We start from the raw sequence: 24,794 nt of genomic DNA, 5'->3' as shown, positions 1-24,794 counted from the left end.
GAGTGTGGTGCTCACGTGTTGTTCACATTGATTATGAAGCTGTGGAGATGCAGGAAACTATAAAAGGAAAAATAGCTGTTGTAGAACAAGACCCAGGAGAACTTGAAATATCCCACTGCCTGAGCAACAAGAGGCAAATCTCAGCACATGTTGGTCCGAGGAAGGAGGAAAAGTTGGATATAACCAAATGAAGGTGTGGCCTGGGGATGTTCCTCCACATTTCCAAGAGGCTGTGTCAGTTTAGAGGCCATCACAGGTAAGAAATGCCGCCAGGAACGCTCAGAGGGACATCACTCCTCACTGCTGCCTGGTGTTTTCCTGGCTCAAATGCAACAGCTTCAGTGGCACAGGTACAGATAATGAGAGTAGCAAAGACTACATCCAAAGGCTGAGGGAAAGCTGTCTCTTCTTCCATTGTCTTCCCAATATCCATGCTGATATTGTTGGCGAGGATCCCCCTGCTCCGTTTCAAATTAATTAGGGCACTGGGTGCTTTGGGATGTGCTCATTGGTTTCTCCACTGCCAATAGAGGAGATCAGAGAGCCCCTACTGAGAGTTCACACTGACCTGATGGAGCCAGCAGGACCAGGTGCTCAGTCCTTACCCAAGGGCTGTAAGAACCGAATTTCTTCTTCTATCCACTCATCACCCTTCCCTGGAAAGCTCTGTTTTTGTTGGCCCCACAACAGTCAAGTTGTCTCACACACACACGCACACACCTCCCACCAAACCCGACACAGAGCCTATACATGCGAAGCGGTGGCAGCAGTCAACATTCCATAGGAAACTCATCCTCCCCGTCTCTGACTGCTCACACAGTTGCCTGAAAAAACCCTTTTAAAAGAAAAGAAAAAAAAAAAAGGGGGGGGGGGGAAAGAAAGATAAAGCAAAATTAAGGTAACAAAGAAAGTGGTGGAGCTTTTGGTTTTCTTTTATAAAAGACAAATCGTTTATTGATTCAGTCCTTCCACTTGCAACCTCTTTGGTAACAGTCATAACACTTCCAGACTGGGAGAACGCAGTGGAAAGGCCCAGTTCTGACCTCTCACCAATTTCAGAGCTCAGTGAGCCCCAACGTGCCTTGGTGAGAGGCCAAAAGCAGATTTCAAAGCATGGCCAAGGACCTGGCCTCGAGGGACAACCCAAACCAGCCTCCCTACTGTGACTCGTCATGCTCGTGGGCAGTGCAGAGAGCAGCCCCAGCACTCCCAGGCAGAAGATGGCTCGGGATGGGGATGTCTGACTGGGAGTTGTACCCTGGGAGGTGGCTTTGATGAACCTCTTGGGACCTCCTGGACATTGGCCAACGGAACCATCGATGAAGCAAGACTCGCCCGTTCCTGCGGTAGACAATGACTTGCCTCAGTTGGCCCCATGGGGATGGACTAATCCAACCATCTCAGCCTCCCCCTCCTCACACCATCCCAAAGAGAGTAACTGCTGTACTTGGAGTTAAAGATAAACATATATTGATTACACATGGTCATAAAAAAAAAAAAAGTAATTATAATAATAATAATACATTTCCTAGAACATTACTTAAGACGCTTCCGAAAAGCATCCAAGCTTCCCCTCCCCGCCTTCCCTTAATCTATACAGAATAAAGTGCTTCATTTAGTTTGTTCACACTTGTAGAGCCACCAATACACTCTTGGCATGTTTGGGCAACCGATACTGAATGCCGTAAAATAATACAGAGCCAAACACCAGGCATGAGAAACTAGTTTTGAGGCAAGTGCTTGGGGTTTCATTCATTTCCTTCGAGTTCCATGCTACAGAGGTTGTTCTTATTCCTATTGGTTTTTTCCTCCTTTTTTTAAAATTATTATTTTCTTCCTTTGTAAGTTCAACCCAACTCCCGTCGTGGTTCCGTGTCTCTAGGCAGGGCTGCGTGTGGGGAAGCTCTCGCCGTCCGTGTGAACAAAGGGCATCTGTCCGTCTGTCCTTCCCTCCTGACTTCGGGCAAACCAAGAGTCACCTCAGAGGAGTTGTCTAGCAGCGGATGCTCGTCTCTATTGCACTGTCACAGCCGTTCCCACCTGTCCATCCATCCATCCATCTATCCATCACCTTCCCACCGCGCCAGGGTTATGGCTGTGGTCCAAAGGGCCAGCTGTGCCTCATGGATACGTGAGGCGAACTGGTCTGTGCTACCAGGCTCCTGGGATATAGAAACCGAAAAATGACCCTCCCCACATGATTCCCTCCCTCCCCAAAGTTCAAATGAAGGGTGGAGCGTGGGGGGGAAAAAAAATTCCAACCCAGATAGGTCTGGGGTTTAGGTGAGTGGGAAGAGCTGTCAGCTGAATGTTGCGTTACGGCGTATTCAGGAACTGCGTAATGGAAATCAAGCCCCTCTCCACCCTCGCGGTCTGTCAAAGAAGGGATGTGAGAGATTAAGGTGCAAGAGTTTAAAAAAAAAAAAAAATAAAAAAAATTAAAATAAAGCATAAAAAGCTTGAAAACAACGGACCCAACTCTCCTGCCTCCTGCCCTGTCTAACCCCAAGGGGTGCAACAGTGCCAGCTGGGATGGATCCAGGATGGACGAGGCACTGCGGGAGCGACTCGTCTGAGCTCTTAGTATGCGAATGAAAACCAGACATGAAGACACACTGGGGCTGAGTCAGGGTGTAGACAAAAGGGCTCAGAGGCCTTGTAGGACTCCTGGGAACTACCCAGGCCTTGGAGAGGGGAAGGAGCAGCAGGGATCTGGTTCTCCAAAGTGCTGTGTGCATGGTCACATCTCAACATCTCCAAGTGGCTCCACGAGCAGGCTCTCGAAGGGGATCAGACGCAGCTGGGATCAGTCACTGGGTTTTCTGCTGGGCTTCCAGCCTCAAGGAAGTGCTCTCATCTCACAGAGATGTCCAGGGGGGGCAGGTCCTCACTGGGAGAGGATGAACTGGGACAGGAACAGGGAAACCACCTCCAGGTGAGTGGAATAAAGGGAGCACAATGTCGGTGTGGGTGTTTACATGGGGGAAAATTTGTCAGCTGATGGACTTCATCACAGAAGACCAAAAAAGCAAAGTGAGCCCTCCTTGGGGCACAGCGCTCCCATCCTGTCTCAAGGCTGAGTGTGAGGGGAGAGAAGCACAAGGAAGCCCAAGGGGATGGGATCTGGGAGGCAGCAGAGGAGGAGACAGCATTCACCACTCCAACACCTCCACGGGTTTCACTGAATGCTTCTCTAAAGCAAATATCTTCCAGTATGGGTCATGGTCCCTTCAGACAGCCAATGGCCCCAAGAGCCTTCATCCCCCACAGGTGTGTTTGAGAAGGCTTTACACCATTCCAATCAGCCCCAGGGTCATGGAGGGGGACTGCAGAGAAGCCTTTGGAACCACCTGAGAAGGTCAATATGGTGAGGCAGCTCTGCCACAGCAACCTCCTCGTTCTCAGAGCAGATGGAGATGGGGGTGAGCTCACCAGTACTGAGAGCCGTGCTGGGCATCCACAGGATCCCAGCCAAAATGAAGATGAAAAGGACTTTGTGGCTCCAAAATGCTAACATCAGTCAGCTTTCCCAAGATGCCAGGCACCACTGGGGCCCCTGTCGGCAGGAGGTCACACCAGTCACCTCAAAGAGCCCTCAGGAGAACAGCAGATGCTCCCCAGTCCTGTCCCCATCAGGGTCCTGCATGTCCCCAGTCAGCAAAGCCCCTGAGCATGTGGCTGAACCCACCCATCTCCGCAGGGACAGCCTCAACACTGCCCAAGTGCTTTGCTGATTTGGTCCAGGAGATGAAACACCAAGACTTTTCACAGAACCAGATGTGGATCTCTGTCCCCAGCACTCTGCTGTCACCCAGCACAAGCTGCATATGAGAAAAGGCTCCAGCAGCCCACTCAGTGACCTCTTTCCTTCTTACCTACCGACAGTGCTTCCACCACCTCCTCCATGACATGACCCAGAGGTGACCTCAACACTGACTTTAGAAGCACAGGATCAACTGGAACATCCTCCACCTCTTGGCAACCCTTCTCTGCCCATGCTGGGTGCTCTCTGACTCCAAAGGGGACACTTCCCCAGGCAGGGAGCACACAGCCATGGTCAGGACGATACATGGCACCCTGGGGCAGAACACAGCAGCAAGAGGCCTCAGTGCCCAACAGAAAGGTGACAGAAAAGCCTTCCTCTTCTCCTCCTCAGCATGAAGCCAGCCATATTATTTCTAAGTGAAACCAAAGACCAGCTCAACTTCAACATCTTCAACAAGCACTAAGCAACACCCCAGGGCATCACCAAAACAACCACAGCCCTCGCTGGTCCCCTCTGGTCCCCCCAGACCAGGACAGGGCAACAGATGCCAGCACCACAAGGAGAAGTGAAGCTTGGGAGAGCAAATGCAGGCAACAAACTGGAGATTGGGACATCATCATCCCCAGGCTGAACACAGTCTTGCTCTAGCTGTGAACCTTGCAGCAGGACCAAGCTGGAGCTCACCCGTCCCTCAGGGGTTTATTCGGATTGTTAAGGCACTATTCTGGGCCGATTCTGCTGAGAAACAGAAGCGTCCTGCTCCTCTGTCCCAGGCTACCCTCCTGCCAGTCCCAAAGGTATCTGAGCTCTCCCAGGAACAGCTCCCTGACTCCAGAGCATCCCCAGGAGCCCAGCTCCTGCTGGGATTAGCAGAAAGGTCACACCATAACCCAGCTCCCTTAGGGCACCCCGAAACTGAACAGACAGTGAGCTGTCGATGCCCGGAGATGCAAGGTGGGTGTTTGTGCTTTTGCCTGTGGAGGAGGAAAACCTGTTGTGGGGAAGGAAGACGTGTCAAGGGCTGCTAACAAGAGCATGCTAATGGCTTTCCAATGAGGACATCTGCTCGCTTGCCACAGGCCACTAGGGCTGGCAGTGGCGGGCTCCTCTGGTGTGCCCACCTCCCTGTGGGTGAAGAGCCTGACTTGAAAGACCAGCTTTACAGTACAGGGATTCAAGCACCACTAACTAGAATTCAGCTTAGAAATATTGATGCACCGGCCAGCAAGCTCAAGGCCGTATCCTGCTCTTCCCAGCCTCACCAACATCCCAGCAGGAAGATGAAACCGGCGTGTGGGAAGATGAAATGGAGAGTGACACCTTTTAGCTACACCCTTATGGACAGACGGTGGTTTCCCCCCAACACCCATGCTCCTTGGGGGGGCTTCCTCCTGCTCCCCCTCTCTGCGGAGAATGACGGGTGAGAAAAAGGATTAAAAACCCAAAACAACCCCAAAATGAGGAGGAAGGGGGGTAGAGAGCAAGCAAAGCCTTGGCTCCCCGGGGGAAAGGCGTTCCCGAAGGGCAGAGCAGTCCGTGCAGGCGCATGGCCAGGGTGAGGGGCACCTAATTGTTGTTTGAATTTATCCTCCCCGCGGGAAACAGGGGAGGGGGTGGTGGTAGGTGAGGAGGAGGAGGGAGGGTCTGTGGAAGAGGATGGAGCAGCGGCAGGGGCAGGGGGGAGACGCCGGGGCCGGGGGGCAGCGGAGCCGGGCTGGTGGCGGGCTGGGGGATGGCCGTGTCCGAAGCCAAGGGGTTGCTGACGCGGAAACATTTCTCCTTGTGGGCTTTGAGCATGTTGGAGAAGCGGAAGCGCTGGCCGCAGACGTCGCAGGGGTACGGCTTCTCCCCGGTGTGGGTCCGGCGGTGCCGCTTCATGTTGGGGCGGCTGGTGAAGCTCTTCCCACAGATCTCACAGATGTAGGGCTTCTCTCCTGAGGGCAGGAGAAAAGGGGTGAGAAGCTGCTGGTTAGGCTGGCTGTCAGAGACTGGAAAGATCTGATGTCTCGAGACGTTTGGGGGTGCGTGTGTGTGCCTTGCCTTCGTGAGGCAGTGAACAGCCCCACATCCCAGCCCCAGAGCCTGTATCCCAGCCTGGCAGTGTCTGTCAATCATGGGACACGGGGAGGCAGTGCTCCACACTCCCCTAATCCACCTCCCGAGGGGCCAAAAGACCACAAGTCCCAGGTGAGAGAAAGGCCTTCGAGGACCAAGGGGTATTTAAAGCCAAACACCAGGCCATCACGTAGGTTCATCTAGACCCTGCCTTTGTCTTGGAAGTTCTGTCTGAACCCAGGAGTAGGTAGCTATATATGTACTTTTCTATATCTTTTTTGTCTTTTTTTCTTCTTCTTCTAATTCCCTCTCCTTGGAATATTTTGAGTACCTTAACATCAAATGTATTTATAGTTTGCTAAACTGAATGGGCCAAGTTAATGAAGTGAGAAGTGTTTTATGTTGGTTGAATGCTGTACTAAGTCTTTTGCCAAAGCTCCCTGATTTTCCTCAAGGTTTGCCAGCAAACCTTTGTGTTGTTTTGACCTCTTGTTAGTATTTCTCCTGTGTGTCCAGCTCAGAGATTATTTCAAGCCCTTCCAAAAGTCTCAAATTAATTCATTGGAGCCTTACCAGCGCCCCCAAAAACCCTATCCTGTCACCCACCCAGAGATGTTACCCCCATCCTATCACTCTTTCCAGGGAGAGCCTAACTGATGGGATCTGGGACCAGGCAAGGGGGGTCCTCACCTGTGTGTGTCTTCATGTGCTCATCAAAGTACTGCTTCATGTTGAAGTCCTTGCCACACCACTGGCACATGAACTGCTTGTGGCCGATGTGGATGCTCATGTGGGAGCGCAGCTGGTACTTGTACTGGAAGCGCTCGTTGCAGTTCTGCGGGGGCAAGGAGTTGTTGATGAGCACCCAAAATACCCCCACATTCCCCTCAAATCACCAGCAGCAAAGAAATCCCTTTTTTTCCCTCCAGGAAACCCCCCACAACAAGCTTTTTGGGACATGCCCAGCCAGGTTTGCAGGCTGGATGGGCTTGGGGTGGGTGCAAAGTTCGGGTACTGGGGGCCAGATCCTGGCATTGGACAAGTTTCATCATAAAGTTGGTGGGGCCCTCAAACCAGGAGATGCTGCAAAGTTTGGAAAAGCACGGGATCATCCCTACAGCTGCACCGGCACAAAGCACAGTGGAAGTCCCAAGGAGTGGAAGATCTTTCCCCAGATCAGTTTTTGCCCTTGTCTGAGAGGCTGACAGCCAGGGGGACAGCCAGGACCTTACCTCGCATTTGAAGGGCTTTTCCCCGGAGTGCTGGAGCGAGTGCACCTTGAGGGACATGCTGCGCTTGAAGGACTTCCCGCAGGTCTCGCAGGTGAAGGGCATGTCCTTGGTGTGTGCTGGTGGGGACAGGAGCAGGTCAGGAGCCTCCACACACCTCCACCATCCATCTCCCCACACCCTGGGAGCTGTGGCTCCCAGTGCCCAGCCCCAGCAAACCCAAAACATCTCTGGAAGATATATGGCATCAAACTTTCAAGCATTTCCCTTCCAAACCCCCGTTCTTCTGGATCTCTTTGGTGGCTCCAAGGCCCAGGGACCCAACCTCCATTGCCACATGCAGTTTGCTTTTCAAAGCCCAGCACTGGCGTGGCCCAGTCCTTTTACACTGGTTACACTTCAAACCTTCCTCTGATCACTTATGATCAATAAAATAAATGGGATTCCCAGCACCAAGTCCAAACCCAGCACTGAGCAGACGTTCATTCAGCAGTGAATAACAGGCCAAATTTCAAGATGGGGATGTGAGAAAGCCCAGCCCTGAGCATCCAGCATGGCAACAACAGAAAACACCTTTCATTGTCAAACTGGTGGACCAACACCCCCAACAAGATCCCCCCGTGGTGCCTCCCACACTCACCAACCATGTGTTTGCGCACGTGGGCCATGGTGTAGAACTTCTTCTCGCAGATCTCGCAGGAGAACTTCTTCTCTGCATAGCCATGGACGATCTTGTTGTGCTCGTGGAGAGACCAGAGCTTCTTGAACCCCTTCCCACATGTCACGCACTGCAAGGACACAGGAGATGGTCAGGGAAGCAGGGGAAGCAGCTTCATCCATGGAAAGGGAGCATCACTGTGAAAGCTACAGCAGATATCAAAAATCATAACAACCAGCAAGTCTGATACAGACCTTGTCACTTCAAAACCTCCAAACTTCATATTTCTATCCATGGGATGAGCAAGGGACAATGACCTTCCAGGGAAGGATGTGGAATCTCCATCAGTGGTGGTATCAGGACTTGGATAAGCGACAGCTCATGCCCTATTCCCAACTGGGAATTTATTCCTAAGTGAAGATGTTAAATAAAATAATCCCAAACCTCTGTACATTGGAAATTTGCAAAAAACATAAAAATAAGGAGAATCCCAAGCCAGGGCAGTACAACTTCAGTCTTCAGCAGATATTATGGATACTTCACCACTAAATTGGTTTTCCAAACAGACCTATGACTCCATGATATCCAAAAGGACCAAAATGGACCCAAACCACCTGTCCATCAGCACAAGAAGAACAATTGGACGTGCAAAATCTTCCCCAAAAAGCTAAGGTAGAGAATCACTTCAGCTCCAACAAATTCGTTGTTCCTCTGGAAGTTCCCAGGAAAAGCTCCAACTTCTGTGTGAGACCTCTTGGAAGCACGGGAGACAGTTCAGTGCTCGGGAAAACGCAGGAGAAAGATGTCCACAAAGGAAACCATGCCAGGAGCCAAGGGTCAGCTCCTTCCCCTTTACCTTTCCATGGCTCAAATTCCTCTTATCTTATTATCCCTGTCAACAGGGATAAAACCATCCCTTCTCTCCTTGCAGATTTGTTGAGAAAATAATTCACGCCTTGAAGGCATCTTGCAGCAACGTAGCTGAATTGTACTGGTGAACCTGGGGAGGGATTCCTCCACTTCTCCTCCTTCCCAGAGGAACAGATGCTCCTTGATGGGCTTCAACAAAATTTTGCTGTGATATCGTGGAAAACACACCATTATGCTGTGAAGTCACAGTATTTTTCCGTATATATTTATATTTACGTGTCCCAAAGGAAAAATTAGGGTCACAGAGCCATTCCCAAGCCTCATGATCTTCATCTTGCTATGCTCAAATGTCAACATAAGTAGTCCTCCAAGTCCTGCTATTCCCAAATATTCCATGGACCAGAACAGCTTTATTTTCATTTTAAGGGATATTTCAGAGCAAATTCAGGATTAGAGCCTGATATCAAACACACATCAATATCCATTTTCTCCACTTAAAATTAAAGAGGCAGGGGAATTTCAAAATGAAAGGGAAAGGGAAAGCAGCAGAGATAGAAAAACCCCCAGGGCTGGGGCCAAACACCCTGAAGGGCTGAGCTCTGTGTCCTCACTTACTGCAACAAATCATCACTCAAAAATATGGAAGTAATGTCTAAATGAGGGGGGAAAAAATGAGGATATAAATTTTTGCAGGTTAAAAGGAAAATCACACTGAAGCTGGCCAAAAAAAAAGACTTTGAGGGACAACTCAATGAAGTAAAGGATGAATCACTTTTCAGGTGATAGAGGTAGGGTGAACATTATGGAGATGGGGAAAGAACACAGGGAGCAGGATGGTGCTTAAATCCTAAAGCTTTATGGATGAAATTTGGGAAAAAAACCAGGAAAACAAAGCAGCAGACCAAACCAGGAAAAGATGGATAGTCCCTCCATGGATCTGATTAAAACACAAGAAATAAAAGCTATTATAAGCAGAGTGACGAAAAAAATTCCTTTTCCATCCAGACATAATTCCATGGGATGTTGATATAGTTATTAAATATTATCAGAGCAAATGGAGTGGATTTGGCTATTTGTAAAATTAAAAATGCTCAATTACATGGGAGACAATGATCCCTTTTTCCACAGAAGGAGGTCACTACACAGGCAGTTGTGGTTCATCCTATTCCAAAATGATCTGGAAAAGGGATAAAAAGGAAGAGGCAAAACAAAAAGCAAGGAGGAGACAGCCCCATGTTATCCACCTGGAAAGCAGATGAAGCTAAATAAACGTTCTGGTAAAACTCCTTTTTATCTGCCTACATTTTATGTTGGGCTCTGAAATAGCCACCACCATGCAGGTATTTGAGCTACACTCATCCATTCTGGGAAAAAGCATCAAAAAAAAGCAACTTCTGCACTGTGAATTTGTTAGGAAGATGCACCAAAAGGTCAGTGACTGCTTCACCTATGAGCCAAGACTGTTCCTGCTTCCATCTTCCCTGCTTTCCAAGATCTGCCTCATTCCCTATTTTGTTTGGGATGCCACCAGTGAAGGGCCCCAATAGCACTTGGGTTGTGTTATCTTCATCAAGGAGAGCTGTGAGATCATTCAAAATCTGGTTGCTGGAGGGAAGGGTGATGGGAGAAGCTCCCCATAAATTGGCATATTTGTAATTATTAGCAGCAGCATCCTGTGAAACAGCTCATCAGGAATGAAGAGACGGGAATTTGGAGGGATCTTCAGGAACACATGTTTGCTGCTCTGATTGGGTGCCTCCCTATCCCCCCAAACCTGCACTGATTTAGCGAAGTCAATTTGCCAACACAGAATCTCATTAGCACAGGGGAAGGCCACATCAAGCCCGAGCCGTGCACGGACGTCAAATGCACTCACATATTTGCTAATACACACAAAAAAAGCACAAAAGGCAGATTCAAACCATTTTAACTCCTGTCAGCAAATCTTCAAATTAAGCTAAAATGGGTTCAGCCTGGGTGGGAACGCTGGAGTGTGTCTCCATCAGGGGCTCACAGAGTTTTATCCAGATTAACTGAATAAACTCAAAAGAAAAATTACTCCTCAAAAATTAACTCTGTGTTTCCACCCAGCCAGTCAAGGGGATGGCACAAATCCTCTGATTCCAGGCCACTGCAGGACCCTCCTGAGTCTGAATACAAGTCATGAGTGAAGGAAGGTTCCCTCCCAACTGCCATGTGCCAACTGCAACATCAATATTTCCTGAGCACGAGCCCATCCCATGGTGCAGCTGGATGGGATGACCTCCATGGTGTCCTCACTGGGATGTCCCACAGTGGTGGGATGCTCCTCCTTTGGTGGGATGTCCTCACCTCAATGGGACATCCATCCACTTTGGTGGGGTATTTCCCCTTGGTGGGACATCCATCTCTAGTGGGATGCTCCACCCCGGGGTAAGGTATTTCCCCCTTGGTGGGATGTTCACCCTGGTGGGATCCATGCCCTGGATGGATCCATGCTCACCTGGATGTTCTTCTCACAGTCGGTCTGGTGGTGCAGCAGGAGCTCGCTCTCCAGCAGGAAGCGCTTCCCGCACTTGTCGCAGATCTGCATCCGGCTGTGCGTGACGTTCATGTGCTTCTCCAGGTACCAGCGGTTGTTGAAGATCCGGGGACACTTCTTGCACGGATAATGCTGCTTCTCCTCCAGCTTCACCTTCTGGCCCAAGCCGTCTTGTTCCTTCTTTCTCTTCCTTCCCCTTTGGCCTTCTTCTTCCTCCTCTTCCTCCTCCTCTTCCACCTTGGCCATCTCCTGGGACCTGGTTGCCATGGCAGGTTTAGCGGCTTTGGATGCCCGGCTGCCCCTGCGGGGCTGTGCACTCTTTTCCCTTTTCATCTCTGAGGCATCTTCATCGTCATCATCCTCCTCTTCTGTTGTCTCCTCCAGGTCTTCCTCCTCGCTGCGCTCCTCCTCCTCCTCCTCCCCCACCTCTGCATCCTCCTCCTCTTCCTCCTCCTCCTCCCCTTCCTCATTCTCCTCCTCCCCGTCCTCCTCCGTGTCGCGCCCATCCCCGTCCGGCCGCCCCATCACGGCCGCCTCGCTGGCGGCCGCCTTCCCCTCCGTGCCCTTGGAGACGTTGAGGGTCTGGTTGTTGAGGTTCACCTCCACGATGATCTGCTCCCGGTTGTAGGAGCCCTGGCTGTCCAGGTCCTCCTCGGACTCCTCACCCTCCATCTTACAGACAGCGCCGGGACCTCCATCCTTCTCCTCCTTGTAGTACTGCTTGGCCTGGCCGGGCGGGAGCGTCCCACTGCCTGTCCCATCCTCCACCCGCACCGAGAAGGGGTCGTTGCCCTCCCGGGCGTAGATTTTGGGGTGGGGGGCGTCCACCTCCTGCTTGATCTCGCAGTAGTAGGGCGGGGGTCCGGCGCAGCCCTCGGCGGGCAGGGCCATGTCGGTGGCCAGGCTGAGCGAGCGGGTGTCCAGCAGGTCCTGGCAGGAGGACGCGATGTTGTTCATCTGCAGCACGGCGGCCGCGTTCAGCACGTCCTGCACATTGCAGGAGTTGACGAGCAGCTTGGAGGTGTAGATGAAGTTGAGGATCTGCTGGAGGCCCTGTGAGGTGAGGGCCTCCAGAGAGAGCTCCACGCGCTGCAGCTGCTTGTTCTGGGTGAAGAGGGAGTGGAAGAACTGGCTGTAGGCTGCCAGGACCCCCTTGTGCGCCGGGAAGATGCTCTTGTGCTGCACCAGCACGATGTCCACGTCGCACAGGTCCGGCTGAAAGAGGCGCTGCTCGTTCAGTCTGTCCATCAAACACGTGAAGTGGAGGGCTACATCCTCCACCAGGGAGTACTCAGCCGAAGGGTAGTCAGTCGTTTTTTCGACTATCAGCTGTAGGGAGGAAAAAAGTAAAATCATTCAGGGCTCTTTCTCCCAAAAAAACCCTTCTGGCCATGCCATTCGTCCCTGTCCGTGCACTCTCAAGTCAGAGATGCCACCTGAGAAACCCTACTGCCTGCCACAGCTCAAAGATGCCAACCAAAACGTTCCATCACCAGCCCCAGTTTGGAGATACCAGCCAAGAAACTCCATCACCAGCCCCAGCTTGGACATATCAACCAAAATGCTCCACCACCAGCCCCAGCTTTGGAACACCAAGAAGCTCCACCACCAGAGCCAGCTTGAAGACACCAACCAGGAAGTTCCATCACCAACTTGAGTCCAGGAGACTCAACCAAGGAGGTAAAGGGCAGGTCAGGGCCACACGAGCACCCACTGATATCCCTTCAGGGTGGGTAGGAGGCACCATGGCCACCAAGGAAGTCCAAAGCCAGGCTCAGGTGTCCACACTCACTCAGAGATGTCACAGAGGAGAGGGGATGCCTTGACCTCTTGAACCAGATGCAGATACAGGTGGATATTTGCCCCAAGCAGGAAGCCAATTTTAGGCACCTGCTGAGATTTAACCCCCTAATAAAAGGAAATCAGGGGTTTTTTAGCTCCCAGATTCTGCAGATAATTACATAAAGCCCAATATCCTCTGATATTTCTGAATTACGCCGCGTGCTCTCGCTCATGACAGCAGCTCACTCACAGCTGGATTCATTGGGATGATTTATGCACTTTTTAATGCTCATTTTCCATTGCCTGGGGAAAGACACTACCTGGAAAAATTCAAATCAGGGAGCAGCACCCCCAGGCTGGGAAATGCTGTGACTGGCAACCCTCCCCAGGCTGTTTTCTGGGTATTTAGTCCAACTCCCGCATACTACACATGGTCCAGACCATCCCTGGTGTTCTCCTGGTCATACCTGAGCCCCAGGATGAGTCTGCCTGCTCCATCCCAAATCCAGGGGATATCCCACACCCTAAATCCTGTGTCCTCTATTAAAATAAGGTGGGACACAGCTTTTCCCTCTGCTTCCTTAGCTGAATACACAAATCCTGGATGGAGGCAGATCCAGACCCCATAACTCCCTCTTTCCTGACCCTCCTAGGATGTAACCAAGGACATGGTGCAGAGCTGTGGCAGAGAGAGAGGGTCCAACCTGCCAGGTTTATCCTGCACCTCCTGCTCCAAAAAGAGTTTTTCAGCTCCCATTTTTTGCTGGAACAAATGGCAGCTCTTGATCAACACACAAATTCCAGCAAGACATGTTCTGTTTGTCTTTTTTTTTTTTTTTTCCTGCCAAAGGCAAAAGCACACACAGACAAAAATGTTTAAATAATAAAAAAGGGTGTTTTCTTCTCTGTTTTCCCAACAAGCAAAAAAACTCTTCTCCCTCCCTGCCAAATTTTTTTCATTTTCATTGGATTTCTGCTCCAAAACCGACCCATCCAACCAATTGGGATCTCAGCTTTGCATGGTCCTGATAGCCCTGGAGAGCCCCAGCAAGGGCTGGCACCCGGGGAAAACATGGAAAAACCAGTTCTGCTCCAAATTCTTGGCTCTGCAGCCTGGAGTGGGGCAAAGAGGTAGGAAAAGGGTTGGGTGTTTATATATTTTTATATACTTTTTATAATTTAAATATATTTAATAAATAAATATTTAATAAATTCAATATTTTACACATTTATGCTTATATATAGTTAAATTACTTATACACAAAAACATATAAATATATAAATACATTAACATTCCTTATATATGTATTTGTTACAAAATGCTGCATCCCAGCTGGAACATCCATCCACCCCACCATTTTCTGAGCCTCTCGCCACTGCCAAGAACATTTTGATGAGATCTTGGATGGTTCAGCCCTCCCAAGACATGTAGAAAATAATTAAGGATATAATAAATATCAAAAACTGGAGAGACAGCAGGAATTCAGCAGAGCAGTTTGCTGTTTGCCAGGTTCTCTCTTGAAAAAAAAAAAAACACCTCCTAAATTCAGGTTTTTCCTCCAGGGATCCATCTCACCTCATTCCCCATTTAGGATACCCCAAGTTTGGCAGAAGGAATGGGTGCAAAACAGAGGAAAATGGGTCTGTGGGGCGGCATGGCCCAGCCTGGAAAACAAAAGCCGTGTTTTTTTCCTCGCCCTCCGGATGGAGGATTTTTGGCTAAAGGGGCTGATCCCTCACCCAGCGCCGGTCCTTGCCAGGCAGCTCTAATCAGTCCCAGCAGCGGAGAGGACAATGCGTGTCTTGGCCGCGTCCCGCCGGTGACTTCAGCCCTGCCTTGTCAGCGGGAGCCTTTTGCTCTTTATTGCTCTCAGATGCTTTTCGTGAGCTTGCCCGGAGCCAGAGCCCCGGCCGAGACAAGAGGCGCCTGCCGGGGTGAGATCCCGAGAAAAACCCCAAATCGCCCCAAAATGCCCCTCCGGCAGCTCCCGTCCCTGCGGCTCCGCTGGAGAGGAGAAGCCTGATTAATGGGGATTAATGGGAGGGTTAAATCCGGTGCTCTTCCTCTGGGAAAACGCAAATATTTGAGATATATATCCCTTTTGATATTTCTTGTGTCAAAAATACATATTTAAAAAAAAAAAAAAAATAAGAAAAGAATCACGAGTTTTTCTGTTTTCCACCATCACCACCCTGCCCCTCCGGCTCTGTTTAGTGCCAGGAGCAGATCACCCATCCCATGGCCATCCCCTGGGCATGCACTAAACCGGGGTCAAACCTAAACCTGCGGGGCCCCACCACACACTGCCAACCTCTAAGCGAGGTTCTGGCGTCACCAGAAAAAAAAAATCCCCCAACAATTATTAGAAAGCAGCGTGGCCATGAATTCCGCACCCCGAGGGGCCGGCGGCGCCTGCAGCCAGCCCTCCCCGCCCTGACGCTGCCCTCCAGCTCTATTTTAAGAGTTTTCACGTGATGCTGCCAAAATCCCATCCCAAAACAGCTGCTGGGGCAAGAGGACGGCCAGAGGATGGGGAGGATGCTCGGGGAGAGGGATGGGGGTGGGATGAGCCCCGAAGGCAGGGGATGGAAGGAAGGGATGAGTAAGGAATGGAGGTGGAAGGAGATGCTGATGTTCAGTGGAGCAGGGCAGCCTCTCTCCAGACAAACCACCAAAAATCCCACTGCAGGAAAGGTGGAGCCCGAGCTCCATTTCCACCTGCACCCCGCCATGTGCCTCAGTTTCCCCAAACAGCCCCACCAACACCTGACCACCTGCCCCAAAAGGTGCTTGCTGCTGGCTTTAAATCAATGTACTACGGCAGAGTGCACTTACTCCCAGCAGCTATGGAGAACAAGATCTCTAAACCTCCCCGCAGCTCTGAACCTCCCCTAAGGACCAGAAGGTTGGGCCACTCTGGATATTTTTAAATACTCAAATCCACAGTTCCCCAGAAGACCATCTCTGACCTTCACCAGCCTCTCATTTATTTAATTAATTGTTTATTCCTTTCTAGCGCCCTCATCACCACAGCATCAAGGACCATGGGTAATTCTTACCCACATAAGCACAAGGACAGGGGGTGTTAGGGCATAAAATTCACATTTAAGTGGTGACAAGGCCAGCTGCCTGTGAACCACTTTCCATTCAGCACAAAATTTGGGGATTTCTTTAAATTTTTCACCCTCAAGATGTACAAAAAAAAAAAAAAAAAGCAATCTGGTTTTCTGTATCATTTCCAACCACCAAAGCATTCATAGTTGACCTTCAGTATTAAATTGCATTAAAGAAAAGTGCTTTAATAAGGAGCTAAATACAATGTCAGCACTTGCTCCTCAAAAAAAAAAAGAAGTCCCCCATGCCCTCTTCTCAGTTTGGACATTGCTGCACTTCAGGACAAAAGAGCTGGGCTGGAACTATTTAATGTCAAAACTTGATTTTTGCTAAAGAAAGAAATAACATTAAACCCCCATTTTTACAGATTAGTTCGGATGACACAAAGGGGCATCGTTACAAATCCCAAACACTCGCGCTTTCGGTTTTAATCCTCGGCCTCCTACAACTTGCCCTCTGCCTTCCACACCCTCGCATGAAACCTTCAGCCTTTTCTCCCTAGTTTTGAGGCCATTAGAAGATTTTATTTTATTTATTTATTTTTTTAAATGATGTGACGCTCGTGTCTTCCCGCAGCTCCCCAAACCAGGACACACCGAGACGAAGCCGCCCCAGGACGAGCAGCTCATCCCATTGCCAAACCAACCATTTCTGGTGATTGGAAACCCGGCAGAGGGATCCAGCCCATCCCAAAGCTCCCACCCCCGGCCTACCTTCACCTCTGCCGTCCCCTCCCTCCCCGGGGAGCGCTCCCTGGGTGCTTTCGGCACGGGACCGCGCCGGGGGTGGGGTCTGCTCGCTCCTCCGACGGCTGTTTCTATTTAATTAGGAGAGGGTTGTCCGGAAAAACAAGCAGGAAGGGAAAACAATGGCCCGGGCGCAGCCCCGCCTGGCGAGGCGCCGGCCCGCACGGTCCCGAGCGCGCAGCGGCCGCATCCTGCCCGCCGGGATGTGCGGGCACCGGCCCCGCTCCCCACGCCCCAGGGATGCTGCTGACACCGGCCCAAGCGCTGATTTCCCTCTCTGCCTCGTCCCAGGGTGCCCAAAGCAGAGCCATGTGCAGCTACAGCCAGAGCAGGCGCGGGGAAGGGGCTCAGCCCCTTTTTTGGACACCCCAAAAAACATCTCCCAGCTGGGTGAAGAACAGTATTAACCCAGCTGTGGGACAGTCAGATGTTTCCCAGGCTTTTTTTTTTTTTTTCCCCCTCTCCTTTTTGGTTGTTCCTAATTTTTTTTTTAAATTATATTCAGCGTTTACAGGCTTTGGCTCAGGGATGCTTTTCTCAGGAAGCTGGCAGCAGCACCAGGCCCACCAGTGCAAAGGAACAGGGACAACTCCTGCCCCCATCCTTGAATCCCTGCAACCAAGAGGGCACATTTGCAAAGGGGAAAATGTTAATTTGGGGTTTTTTTGGAAGCTCCATGGTCACCAGCAGCGTGGGGAGAGGAGCAGAATGAGGGGATGAGCAACACAAAGCTTCATCCACTGGGAGCAGGCACTGCCTTCCCAACAGCACAGCCCACAGAGGGTTAATGGCTTCGTGGTTTTTTATTTCGCTCATATTTTTAAATTTTTTTAAACCCTATCAGGGTGCTTTTCTCCTTCTGCACACAGAGCTGCAAGGCCACTGTGACACTTCCTAGGATGGATGGATCAACCCCACATCCCCAAATTGTCCCAGTGAGGTGATGCTGCTCCTGGGAGATGCCACCACTGTGATGGCATCGAGGACACCGTCCCTCTGTCCCACCAGGGGTGACAGTGAGGGCAGTGCCAAGCCCTGGGAGTCCATCCTGACACTTGGGAAGTCGAGCACCATCCCCTGCTCAGACACAGCCTCTGCTGCAAAAATACAGAGGCTTCAGCAACGCCACACTATTTTCATCCCAGGACAAATCCCAACCCCTCCAAAAGAGCAGAGGCACCAAAATCTGGATGGATGCAGCTTTCTGTGTGTCCCTGTCCCCTCGGTCAGGGCTGAAAGGGGTGCAGCTCAGTCAGGCCCAACACGTGGTGCAAAAGCTCTGCAGGTGATCCCAGAGGCGCACAAAGCCAAATTCGGGGTTAAATCCTGAAGGGATGCTGGTGGATTTCAGCAGAGCTGGCACGGCCCTGGCAAACGCTGAGGGCAGCCAGGACAGCCAGGCCATGGGGGCCTGACACATCCCTCAGCAGAGGGGGATGTCCCCGAGCCACAGCGCTGGTACGGGAGCAGGCGGGATGGGATGGGATGGGATGGGATGGGATGGGATGGGGTGGGATGGGGTGGGATGGGGTGGGATGGGGTGGGATGGGGTGGGATGGGGTGGGATGATGGGATGGGGTGGGATGGGATGATGGGATGGGGTGGGATGGGATGATGGGATGGGGTGGGATGGGATGATGGGATGGGGTGGGATGGGATGCTGCCCTCCACCTGCGGGATGCAGGACTGCCCACAGAGTCACTGCCGGGGTGGAAGAGCCCAGGGGACACGCACACACACACAAAGCCACTGTCCCCCTCCCTCCCCTGCCTGAGAAAAACAAGCAGAGGGAAGATTGAGGGAGGAAACGAGGACAAAACCCAAGGCTGACCTCCCCAGCCGGGCTGTCGGCCAAGCGGCTGCGCCAGGGGCCAGCTCCGGACCACTGCCCAGCCCAGAGCGCTGCACGAGGCTGAGGAGGAGGCATCAGAGCCCCCTGCCACTCACAGGATCCCCCCCAGGAACCCCAAATTCAGGGCTGGGAGCAGGGACAGGTGCAGGAGCAGGGATGGGTGCAGAAGAGCAGCCACCACATCACTTGTGCAGAGCCTGAAGGCATCACAACCCCAAACCACCCCACTGCCATGTGCAGCCAGGCTGGGAAGGGCCAGGATCCTGGGAGGGAGGGATGGAGGGATGGAGGGATGGAGGGATGGAGGGATGGAGGGATGGAGGGATGGAGGGATGGAGGGATGGAGGGATGGAGGGATGGAGGGATGGAGGGATGGAGCCTCCTCCCAAGTGCTGTTGAATGAGGTTTCCATCAAAGGGCACCATCCCCTGCCTGGCACCACAGTGCCCATCCCTGGGGCAACCACCACGACCTTCCAGGTGGATCAACAACGTGGTGGGATGTGGCACCTCCAGGGTTTGTCCTACACTCAGCCCTCAGTAAACCCTAAACCCACAGCATTTCCTGACCCAACCACAAACTTGCCAGAGAGATCCAAGACTGAAGCTGTCCCAACATCCTGGGCAGGATTTTCCATCCCAGAGCATTCTCTCCAAGCCCTGGCTCTGACCCCAGGGATGGTCCCTATCTCCTGCTCCATCCTAAACCCAGCCTTGACTGGGGCTTTTTGGGAAGCACCAGGCATGCTCCTCTAATCCAGCCATGGAATGGTTTGGGCTGGATGGGACCCTAAAGATTTTCTTCTTCCAACTTCCCTGCCATGGGCCATCTGCCTTTAGATCCAGCTTCCCAGATCAAGGATCACTAACACTTTCAGCATTTTTATGAACATTCATTATTTTTATCCTTATCACAATTTTTCCAGAAGCTCGGGGAGCAGGGCTTTAACTCAGACAGGGTGTCAGCAGCCCTGGCTCCAGGCAAAAGATGTAATCATAAAAATAATAATAAAAAATGACAGTTTATTGTAATTAAACCTTCTACCCATCACATCTGTGCCACCATGGCCAGTCTTTCCCCATATCCAAAGGCATCCCAGTTTTCATCATTAGGAGAGGTGGATGAGGGGACAGCAGCCCCAGAGGGCACGGGGACACGTCCTCAGGTGTCCCCATGCAAGAAACCCAATGGGGCCATCCCTGCACTGCACAAATCACTCCAACAACACATTTCCCTTCAAAATGAGGAAAAATCAGGGGCAGGAGGCACAGAGCCTGACCCCGAGCTCATCCTGCCCACCAACATCCACTCCCCCAGTTTTACAGGGACCCATGGATGTCAGGGGACATCTGGGATGCAAACCACACAGAGGATCTGGATATCCACATTTTTGGGTCCAAGTAAAAGTGGCAGCAAATTAAAAACTACATCCCTTGCTCTTCCTGGAGAGTCACTTTGTCATGGCCATCACCAGGTCCCCTGTATAAAGGCACAAATGCAGCAGCGTGGGAGAGCCCTCAGTTTTCTCCTCCAGCTGGAGGGAGAACGGGAAAATCAGCAATTCCCCCAAAACCTTCAAAGACCCTCTGAGGTTTTGACACATTCAGTTCATCCGCAAAAGGTTTTGGGTTTGTTTTTTTTTTTTTTTTCCACCCCCACCCTCCCCCCCTTATTTTTCCTCCAGCAGAAAAATCTGCATCTTAAAAATAACCAATATTTAATCAACTCGCGGGTAACCGACCTCCCGTTTTTCTCCCTCCCTTTTCCAAAGGATCCGTCTCCAAAGGCGGCAGCGGGTTATTTTTGTGGAGGGGGTGACAATGTCTCTGCTCCAGACTCGAGACAGGAACACAGGGCCGCTTATCTCGCCTGCTGATAACCCAACGCTCCGTTAATTCCTTCCGGGGAGAACAAAGCTCCGCCGTCATTCCAAGTCATTCCAAGCCCAGGTGGCAAAGGGGACCCTCCGGCCACCCTGGGAAAATCCCCAGGAGCGATGCTGAGCACAGCCAGCATCCTCAGGGAAACTCCGCTCTTGGAGGCAGAATGTTTGCACCCAGCAAGATTTCACCACAGATCCAAGGGAAAAGAAGAAAAAAAAAATAAATTAAAAAATAATAAATCCCTTAGTGTCTTTCCAAGGAGGAATTTTGCTTTGTAAAGCAAATCTTCCTCTGGTTCTTGCCGAGGCAGGGTGTGGAAGGAAGGTTGAATTCCCAACTTTTCCCCGTCTTGCTGGCGGGGCTGCTCGCCTGGGTGGGCTCTGGGTATCTCCATCTCCACCTCAGGGCATCAGACGCTCCCCAAAACACCCCGGGGTGCCCCCCCCGCTCCCTCAGCATCTCCTCTGGGAAGGGAAGGGATGCAGGGGCGCTTTCAGCCGGGATTTCACGCCAGAAGGAATTTCACAGGCCGAGTGTGACTGCCCAGCGTGACCCCAAACCCAATCCCGAGCAGTTTAACCCCAGTATCGCGGTCGGGGGCGCCGAGCCCCATCCCACCATCCCATCCATCATCCTTCCCTTATTTTTCCAAGCTTGCACTTTCTTCCCCTTTCCAAAAATCCACTCGGCCGCTTCCCGGGGCGTTAGGACGGGCACGGAGCCAGAGCTGGGGCAGCCACAACCCCGCACTTTTAGGGATGGGGGAGGCTCCGAGGTACCGGGAACGGCGATCCCGAGGTCACGGCACATCCCAGGGGGATCTCCCGTGGATCTTCCCAGCTCAGGCCTGCCCTCCACAACTCCAGCTAACCCCCCAAAAAAAAACTCCACCGGCCGATAAAATAGGTCACTGCTGCAGGCGAGAGCCCCAGCTCTGGTGGCATTATTATTATTATTATTATTATTATTATTATTATTATTATTATTTAAGAGCAGGACTGGAAAATCCCGTTCCCGACCCGGAGAGGGGGGGATGCTGCTCCCTCCCCGCAGCCTCGCTCCTCGGGGATGTTGGGGAGCGCCCAAGACCCCCCAGACCCCCTGGAAAAGGGGGCCCAGGACGGGAAGCAGCCGTGGCGGGGGGGTGGGAAGGCGGGCAGGAATTGGCAAAAGGATGGAGTCATCCGGGGAATGGGAATGGCCGAGGAAGCGGCAGCTCGTGCGCCGCCCCCCCCCAACAAATCCTCTGGCCTGGGGGCTCCAAAAGTGTGTGCGTCCCCCAAAATCCTCCCAGCGACCCCCGAGCTGGGCTGGGGTCCTCCCAAGGCGGGGGTCAGACCCCTCCTCACGGCCCTTCTGCACCCCCATCCCCCTCTTAGGCACCCCCAAAGGAAAGGGGGGCGCGTTTTTAATGCCATTTTCACCAAACACAGCCCATTTTCACCTTGCAGGAGGGGGCACCCCCATGCAGCCCCCCCAGCAGAACAGCACCGACCCCAAACCCCGCCGGGCCGCGCTTTTCGGAGCCCATTTCACCCCCCTCCCCCCCCCAAAAAAAAATAATAAAAATAAAAATCCACGGCTCCCCCCCCCTCCCCGCACCCTCCCACGCGTGGATGCAGCATCGCCCATGCAACCTCCCCCTCCCGCATCCACCTCCGCCGCCCTGGCCGGGATTTGGGCAAGTTTCGAGGCCTTTGGGAAGTCGGCAAAGCCCCGGGAGCGCGAGGAAGCCACGGAGGAAGGAAGGAAGGGGAAGGGAGAAGGGAAAATAAAAGCGAGGAGAAAAAGGGAGAAGCAGAAAAGGAGGGGGGAGTTCAGGCTCTACCATTTTGATGCAAAGGTCTCCGCGCTGAGGAGTCCCGGTCCTCCTCCGCTGGCCTGGGGTTTGTGCTCTCCATGAAAAAAACAAGGATTTGGTGGGTTGGGTGGGTTGCTGGTTTGGTGGCTTGTTTTTTTGTTTTTTTTTTTCTTTTTGTTTTTCTCTTGGCTGCCTTATTTCTGCTTTTTTTCCTTTTTTTTTTTTTTTTTTTTCGCCTTTTGGAGGAGGAGGAGGGGGGGAAGGAAATCACCGCGCCAGCGCTGCTTGCATCCCCGTCCCTCTTTTCCTTTTTCCCCCCGGTATTTCCCTCTTTATATTTTTCCTCTCCCCCTCTCTTATCTTGTAATTTTTTTTTTTTTTCTTTTCCCTTTTTTTTTTTTTTTTTCCTCCAAATTTTTTTGTTTTTTTCTTTTTTTTTTTCTTCTTAATGTATTCCTCTCCTCCTCCTCCTCCTCCTCTTCACCTCATCCTGCCCATCGCCATGTTCGCCCCTTTTGGGAAGCCGGAGGAATGCGGAGCGGCGGCGGCTCCGGCTGCCAAGAGCCGCGGGGCCGCTGATTGGAGCCGCCGCATCAGCTGGGGCCGCGGCTGCCCCTTTAAAGCGACAGCAGCCACCGCCACCCCCAAGGGGACACCCCCGTGTCCCCTCTCCCCGCACCCCATCCCCTCCGCTACAGCCGCCCCTTGCAGCGCAGCATCCCCCGGGAGCGTCCCCTGGCATCCCGCTGGGGCGGGGAAACTGAGGCACGCACGGCCCCTGCCCGACCTCATCAAAGCACCCCGAGGGTGGGTTGTTTTTTTTTTTTTTTGAGGTAAAGCCTCGCTTTACTCGTAGAGTAACGTCCATTCGCCATAGAATGGCGTTTTTGGGGTGTTTTCCTGCTGTTTGGATGAAATGGGGATGCCCCAGCTGGATGTGTTTAAGACAGATTTGGAGTTTGGGAGCACCCTCTGGATCCTGCTGTGGCGGGGGAAACTGAGGCACAAACTCCTTACCCCCCCCCAAACCCAGTGAAAAGACCCCATGGTTTTTTGGGGCATAAAACCTCAGTTTGAGGTGTTGTGGAGTAACAGCTGTTTACTGAAAATGGGATTTTTGGGGTGTTCTCCCACTGTTTGGAGGAAATGGGGATCCCCCAGCTGGATGTGTTTAAGGCAGATTTGGCAGATTAAATTTTGGGAGCACCCTCTGGATCCTGCTGTGGAAGGGGAAACTGAGGCACACATCCCTCAACCCCTCCCCAAACCCAGTAAAAAGACCCCATGGCTTTTTGGGGCATAAAAACCTCAGTTTGGGTTGTAGTAGAATAAGGTTGATATATTTAAAAACAGGATTTTGGGGTGTTCTCCTGCTGTTTGGAGGGAATGAGGATCCTCCACTGGAAAAGCATTTAAGATACATTTGGTTATTGGGAGCACCCTCTGGATCTTGCTGTGGAGGGGGAAACTGAGGCACACAACCCCTTACCCCCTCCCAAAACCCAATAAGACCTCAAGTTTTTTTGGAGCTTAAAACCCCAATTTGGGGCATCAAGAGGCAACATAAATCGTCACAAAAGGGGGGTTTGGGCATGTTTCTCCCACTGTTCAGAGGAAATGGGGATCCCCCTCTGGGATGGTGTCTAAGGAACATTCAGGACAGGGGTCCCCCAAACCCCCTCAAGGCCTGGGATAGGGCCTGTGGGACACAGCCAGCCTCCAGCACCCTCCAAAACAAAGCAAAGCTTCATTATTTCACCCCCGGCTCTGCTTGGCTCTCCCTGATGCTGAGCGAGGGTGGATTTTATCATCCCAACACCCCCAGCCTCATCCAGGAGCTGGCTACCCTGAAATCCCCGCTCTGGGGACCAAGGGGGCAAGGCTGGAGCAGCTCCAGCTGTCCGTGGAGGCTCTGTGCAGAGTCCCACACCTCCAGCACCGGGACAGGACAGGAAAAGCCCCAGGAGGTGCTCCAAGAGGCTCACTGGGATGGTGACCACCCCCAAGACCCATTCCTGCCCCCAACCCTCCTGCAGACACCACCCAGAATGTCACCCCCTTCCAGCACGCTAAAAGCAGAGCAGCACACCAGCTCTGAAGGGCACTGGGGGCACCCCCAGAACCCTGGGGGTTTTCATCCCAGCCCCCCTGGCTCCCCCAGCCCTTCCCAGCCCCAGACATCCATGTGCTAACGTCTTGCACTTGTTTAGACCCAGCCCCGGTTGCCGTGCGCGGTAACTTCTTCCAGATGTGAGCAGCTCTTTGCGTAACGTCCCCGTGGCCACGTCCTGCCTTCATTTCATTTCAGAGCTTTTTTTAATTGTTTTTTTTTTATTATTTTTATTTATTTTTTTTTTTTTTAGTGTTCTTTCTCGCTCTCAACCCTGCACTGCTCTACAGGAAAGAATTCCTGGCCAGTGCCACCAGAACATCGTCCCTGTCAGAAAGCTTTTTGTGAGATGAGTGTTTGGCCTGTCTGACATCTCTCCTACCCTGGAAACTTTTCTGAAAAGCTG

The 24,794-nt window shown here is 51.9% G+C and overlaps 1 protein-coding gene across 2 annotated transcripts; it reads right to left on the bottom strand.

Annotated features, from left to right (window-relative positions):
- Positions 1-926: 926 nt before the first annotated feature.
- Positions 927-22,846, bottom strand: ZBTB47 (zinc finger and BTB domain containing 47). Of its 2 annotated transcripts, none has more exons than XM_086867114.1 (6): positions 22,306-22,846; positions 11,061-12,428; positions 7,691-7,838; positions 7,054-7,169; positions 6,512-6,656; positions 927-5,700 (listed from the first exon to the last, which is right to left on the bottom strand). In XM_086867114.1, the coding sequence occupies exons 1-6, from the start codon at positions 22,306-22,308 to the stop codon at positions 5,333-5,335; spliced, it is 2,148 nt and encodes a 715-aa protein (XP_086723240.1). In that variant the 5' UTR covers positions 22,309-22,846; the 3' UTR covers positions 927-5,332. The 2 variants fall into 2 exon arrangements, with proteins under 2 accessions (XP_086723240.1, XP_023777804.2); XM_023922036.2 differs by lacking the exon at positions 22,306-22,846 and adding an exon at positions 16,710-16,769.
- Between the last annotated feature and the right edge of the window lie 1,948 nt (positions 22,847-24,794).

Source organism: Cyanistes caeruleus, chromosome 1, assembly GCF_971803275.1.
Source record: "Cyanistes caeruleus chromosome 1, bCyaCae1.hap1.1, whole genome shotgun sequence".
Classification (NCBI taxonomy): Eukaryota; Metazoa; Chordata; class Aves; order Passeriformes; family Paridae; genus Cyanistes; species Cyanistes caeruleus.
The sequence above is the reverse complement of the archived record's forward strand: the minus strand, read 5'-3'. Positions and strand labels throughout refer to the sequence as shown.

Excerpts from the sequence above, each read along its gene's own strand:
- ZBTB47 (XM_086867114.1), bottom strand. Across the intron at positions 7,839-11,060 it reads ACTGTGAGAAGAACATCCAG|TGCGTGACATGTGGGAAGGG; the intron begins GTGAGCATGGAT and ends GTGTCCTTGCAG. Across the intron at positions 6,657-7,053 it reads AAAAGCCCTTCAAATGCGAG|AACTGCAACGAGCGCTTCCA; the intron begins GTAAGGTCCTGG and ends TTGCCCCCGCAG.